Raw genomic sequence first — 5453 nt, 5'->3', positions numbered from 1 at the left:
TTCACCAATTTGTAGATAGAGGAAGGGAGAGAGAGAAACATTGATGTGTGAGCACAACGTTACCTGGCTGCCTCTTGCATGGCCCCCACTAAGGATCTGGCTTGCAACCCAGTCATGTGCCTTGACTGGAAATCGAACTGGCAACCTTTCAGTGCATGAGACAATGCCCAATCAACTGAGCTACACCGGACAGGGCTATATACAAATTTTAGAAATAGCATTAACAGGAGACCCCAAACTGAGATCACATGGACTCAAGTAGATTGTCTGAACAGAGATCAATCCTCAGATATATCCACAAATAAAAATGACTGCTTAGAATGGCCCTTCTGAGCCTCTGCTTTACGCTGTGGATCCTGGGCACATTCTCCTTCGTTGACGACACAAGGTGGACAATTGCAGTTGGGCCTCTGGCTGGACTGTGACAAGGTGAACACCTCGTAGCCTGTCTCACCATCCTGGGTTGTGGTTTGTATCTTGCTGGCTTCTTTCATGCAGTAGGGAGTAGTGAGCCATGGGGAGTACTTGGGGGCAGTGCATGACACTGGAAATATATATTTAGATGAGGTAGACTTTGAAGCACAATGTATCTCAGTGCTGTACATAACCATATCCTGAGAGATAGCTTTGGCTCTGATGCCACATTCGGTAACACGGTAGGTAAACTTGTAGATATGTGACTGAACATGATTGACAGGGCAACCCTGGCCCAAGTGTAACTCATGAAAGTGTACATATACATTGCTGTTCAACATGAACGGGTGTACCGTAACCATGAACCAGTCTATAGAGCAGAATACAGTGATTGGAATTTGCCCCAAACAGGTGAAAAACAAAGAGGTGAGGATGACCATCCCTCCTATCAACTTGAAGACTTTCATCCCTGTAGCTGATCACGTAATGATTCTCAGGAAACAGGAAGCTGTCTGGTGAGGATTTCTAGAGCACACAAAAACACAAAAGGCAAATCATTTTATTTCCTATCAAAAGTTCAAATATGATCATTTTCTTAAAACAAAAGGCCATTCCTAAAGCATTAAAAAAGAATATAAGAGAAAAGAACATACATGTTCTCACCAAAAAAGTTAAATATGTAATGTGTTAACTTGATGGGGGAATCCTTTCACAATGTATAAGTATGTCAAATCATCACATTGCATACTTTAAGTATCTTACAATTTTATTTGTCAATAAAACTGAAAAAAAGGGAAAAAAGAAAAGGAAAATATTCTTGTGAAAGAGAACTGAATTTTAATTTTATTGTTGAAACTCACGTTTATGGATGACTACAATAGCTTCTTTAAGTGACTTTATCATGCTGTTTTGGTATAAAGCACATATCCCTCATATGTAGAATGAGAGTCCATACTGATCAGGAGTGGCTAAAAAAATAAATAAAAAAACAGTTTTCATGCCAAACATTAAATAAGGAGACAGGAGATACAGTTTAATTCAAACTGACAGCACTTGTCCTCTCATATGCTGTAATAATGAACCCCTCCTTATTGCTGGTTTTTTTTTTTTTTTTTTTTTTTTTTTTTGGTTAGCAACAAATTTAATTAAATGAAACCTAAGAAGAAATGATGTTTTATTCCTGACAACCAAGTATTAAAATTTTGACCAGAGGCTCCCATAAGCTAATCAAATGAAGGCTTCAGAAACTCTAGCAGTAGTATCATAAGTCATTATAACCAATAGATTCCCTGGTATATCAATTGGGATACCTTCTAAAACAGTAAAATTTCAGAAACAAAAATATTCCTTTTTAATTTTATATTTTGATCCATATTATCCATGAAAACTATTTAAATGTCCTATATTAAAGAAAGAGGGTCTTAGGTTTGTGTTTTATACATTGGTTGATAAGTTATTTTCTAAAATATCCTTTGTGGCCATGGCTGGTACCTCATTGAATCACATACTTTGCTTTACATTCTTCTTTTATTTTCACTAGCTTTTCATTTTTAAAAAATATGAAGCTCTGTGGCTACCTCCTAGTCCTATTGTCTTTTACTTCTTAAGGAGTGACTAGCAGAGTAGTGTGAAGAAAAATAACTAATGCTAAGAACAAGTATCAAAAAGACAACATCAGAATGAGGTGACAAATGAAGAAGGAAAGAAGAGAAATATTATCAAATATTATCCAACATAGCTTTCATTTTAAAAGTGAAAATGAGATAAATAGAAAAGTGCCTACATTTTCAAAGAAATTGTGTGTGTGTGTGTGTGTGTGTGTGTGTGTGTGTGTGTCTGTAAGGTTTTACTTTTGTTCCCTGCTGATTTAGTAACCCCCGCATAAATGAATTCATTCTTTGACTAAAATTTATTGAGTGCCTACTATATGTATATCACTGTACTAAAAAGCATCCCCAAAACTCTTTTTTCTTTCCCCTTTCCTCAGTTGCAAAAATGCAGCTCTTTCTCTTCATTTGATATGGATGAATTTCCTGCATTCTTTAATGGAAACCATGGTATGAGAGCCCGCTAGAAAAGAGCACTGGCCTGGATGAAATGTTTTGTTTCTAAGTCAGGCACTTAATTTGATTGGTACATATTGGTCTCTCTCTCTCTCTCTCTCTCTCTCTCTCTCTCTCTCTCTCTCTCTCCATCATTTTCTCTGAGGTGTTGAGGTATAAATAGAAGTCTAAGGGGTCTACCAGGCTACTTCCTTTCATTATTGTTCATTCTGAAATGTCTTTCCTGAGACTGCTTTTTTGTTTTACACAAAGCAAAAACAGAAGCAGCATCAACACACAAAAACCTGATCTTCTTACCCCTCCAAAAACCAAAACAAACAATATAAGACAACAAAAACAATAATAAATCAAGTAAATTATGATGCCAGTTGGTCCTGAGTGATGACTCAGCAGTTTAATAAACATGATCCAGAATGAGGCATGATATTTGCTGAGGTTCCTTTTGGAAGCTGAGATAATCACTCCATCACCACTGTACTATTGTCTTGGTTTAAAGAAGGCCACCTTGTCCTGAGCATGCTTTAGGAGTGGCTTTCTTTTTCTCCCTCTCCTTCCTTCTGTCCTTAACATCATCTCATAGCATATGCATATTTGCCCTGAACAAAAACCTCTCATTTAAATAGTTACTGCAATAGGCCAGAGAAACAATCCTTCCATTTCATTTTCTTTGTTCAAACCCCCAAACCAAGACCCAAGCTTAAGGCTGTGTTTTTGGCCAGGAAGTTATGCCACCCATTTTCTTTCACTCCCTCAAACATCTTTCCTATCCTCCTTCCTCTGAAGGACAATTCAGATCGTTATAAAAAGCCCAGATTCTCTGATAAAGAAGACAGTTGTCTTCCAGCTAATCATTTTAGACTACCTTACTAATGAGCTTGCTAACGCTTAGCTCAATGCCACACTTGGGGAGTTGCTCCCTTTTGCTGAGTACAGGTCATCAGAACTTGGCAGCCTCCTTTCCCTTTAGCTTGAAATTACCAGGGAAGGGCAGTGTGTGTGTGTGTGTGTGTGTGTGTGTGTGTGTGTGTGTGTGTGTGTTTATTGGGGGGAGGGTTATTAGTCATTCACAACACAGTGAGAATTCATAAAACAAGCTGGGTTTTCTAACTTCTAGCAGAGATGTACTGAAAGAATGGTATATTGGACAGAGGAAGGAGACAGTGGGTCTCTGATGCCTGGGGACAGAATAAAAAGAAGGCTGAGGGGCCAGAGAGGGAAATGAGCTCCTAAAAAGTGAGTTGTGCAGGGGTGCCAAACTGAAGGTATTTTTAGCCATAGTTGGAGCTGTGCATACATAACATCCCAGGAGCTGTGGACAGAATCCTATTTAAAGTTTCCAGAAATCTTCAGAGCTATGGGGAGTTGAGGACTAGGGAAGAAATGAAGCAGAAAAAGGAGCGCTAACCTTGGACTACTGTCCAGTTTCTAGAGGAGGTGGCTGGGCTGTCAGAAAGCATGTCTCAGGGTTTGCATTACCATAGCCCCATTTGGACCAGATTGCAAATTATCCCTGTGACATTCCAGAAGCAATGAACTTAGATGCATTTGTATAGCCAAGTAGGGCTCAGCTATTGGTACATACCGTCCTGAACTGAGCTATAGAGAGGCCAGCACAACCGGAGCTGCTAATGACACCTGGATACAAAATGTTTGCTTTCTTAGCAGCTACAGAGTACAGTAGCTTTCTGTTTTTTTCTAAATGTGGTTTACGCATATACATTTTTCCATTAGTTCCTCTAACAGAGCTTTCCTCCTCCCCTCCCTTTTTTAAAAAAAAGAACTCCTTAATAAGCCTAATTCTTAATAAATACTTTACTGTTCTTTTAAAAAAAGAGAAACATTTCATTCTTGGAATATGAACTCTTTTTCTCCCCCAGTGAACATATGAAAAGATGTTTATTTTTATTGGTCATCAGGGAAACACAAATTAAACCACAGGGTGATACCACTGATTACTCATTGGAATGGCTGAAATAAAAAAGGAGGAATATATTAAGTTGATGGGAATGTAGAATTGGAGTCCTCATATATTATTGATGGCATTGTTGGAAAAAATATATATATTATACTTGCACATATATGGAAGTATGTATCTATATTTTATATACATAACCAATATAAAAGGACATATCTATAAAATAAAATATTTGCACAAAAATCATAGCAACATTATTTTTAATAAATCAAAACTGGAAACTATGCACATTCCCCAAAGCAGTGGAATGGATAGATAAATTATTGCATATTCAAAAAAGGAATAGAAGACCACAGCAATAAGAATGAATGCATCACTATTACATGCAACAATATGAATAAATCTCAAAAATATAATGTTGGGTGAAAGAATCCAGACACAAAATAATGCACAATGTAAAAGTTCATATTCATAAAGTTCAAAATAGGCAATGCTAACTTGTGGTTTTAGAAGTAATGGTAGATATTTTGGGGAGTGTGAACTCTATTTCTTAATGTCTTACACAAAAGAGGTTAGATATTGGTTTAAACACAGAGCATTTTTCATCTCAGGGGGAAAATCCCCTCTTTTTAAAAGAGACAAAAGCTACAGTCCACATTTGTTTTGTAATGTTGGTTAGTGAATTGAGAAGTGTAACACAAATCTCCTTGAAAGCAGATAGGATTTTTGCCTCACCATCTCCTCTGATGTCATCAGAGACACATATTAATTCTCTGCATGGGGAATGAGGAGGGGAATAAGCTAAACATTTCCACATCTGGTTTTGGAATGGTTTGGAAAAAGAATTCACTCCATAGGTTCCTGGAAGCTTTTGGGGTTGACAGTTATTTATTTTTAAAATTCAGTGTACTCATGACAGCAGAATTATCATTTGTATATTGCTTTCCCAGAATCTTGTTGTCAAAACAAAAGGAAACAGAGGGGAAAAGGAAAGTCCAAAGCAACATGCAATTATCTCAGGGAAATATAACTGTCAGGGTTTTGATTTGTAGCAAATTTTG

At 37.2% G+C, this 5453-nt stretch overlaps 1 protein-coding gene across 1 annotated transcript; it reads right to left on the bottom strand.

The window, feature by feature from the left end:
• Positions 1 to 278: 278 nt before the first annotated feature.
• PLAC1 (placenta enriched 1) lies at positions 279 to 881 on the bottom strand. The gene has a single exon (XM_036304616.1). The coding sequence runs from the start codon at positions 879 to 881 to the stop codon at positions 279 to 281; it is 603 nt and encodes a 200-aa protein (XP_036160509.1).
• Between the last annotated feature and the right edge of the window lie 4572 nt (positions 882 to 5453).

The sequence above is a fragment of the Myotis myotis genome, unplaced genomic scaffold, assembly GCF_014108235.1.
Source record: "Myotis myotis isolate mMyoMyo1 unplaced genomic scaffold, mMyoMyo1.p scaffold_m19_p_4, whole genome shotgun sequence".
Classification (NCBI taxonomy): domain Eukaryota; kingdom Metazoa; phylum Chordata; class Mammalia; order Chiroptera; family Vespertilionidae; genus Myotis; species Myotis myotis.
Note: the sequence above shows the minus strand (reverse complement) of the source record. Positions and strands in the feature narration are given on the sequence as shown.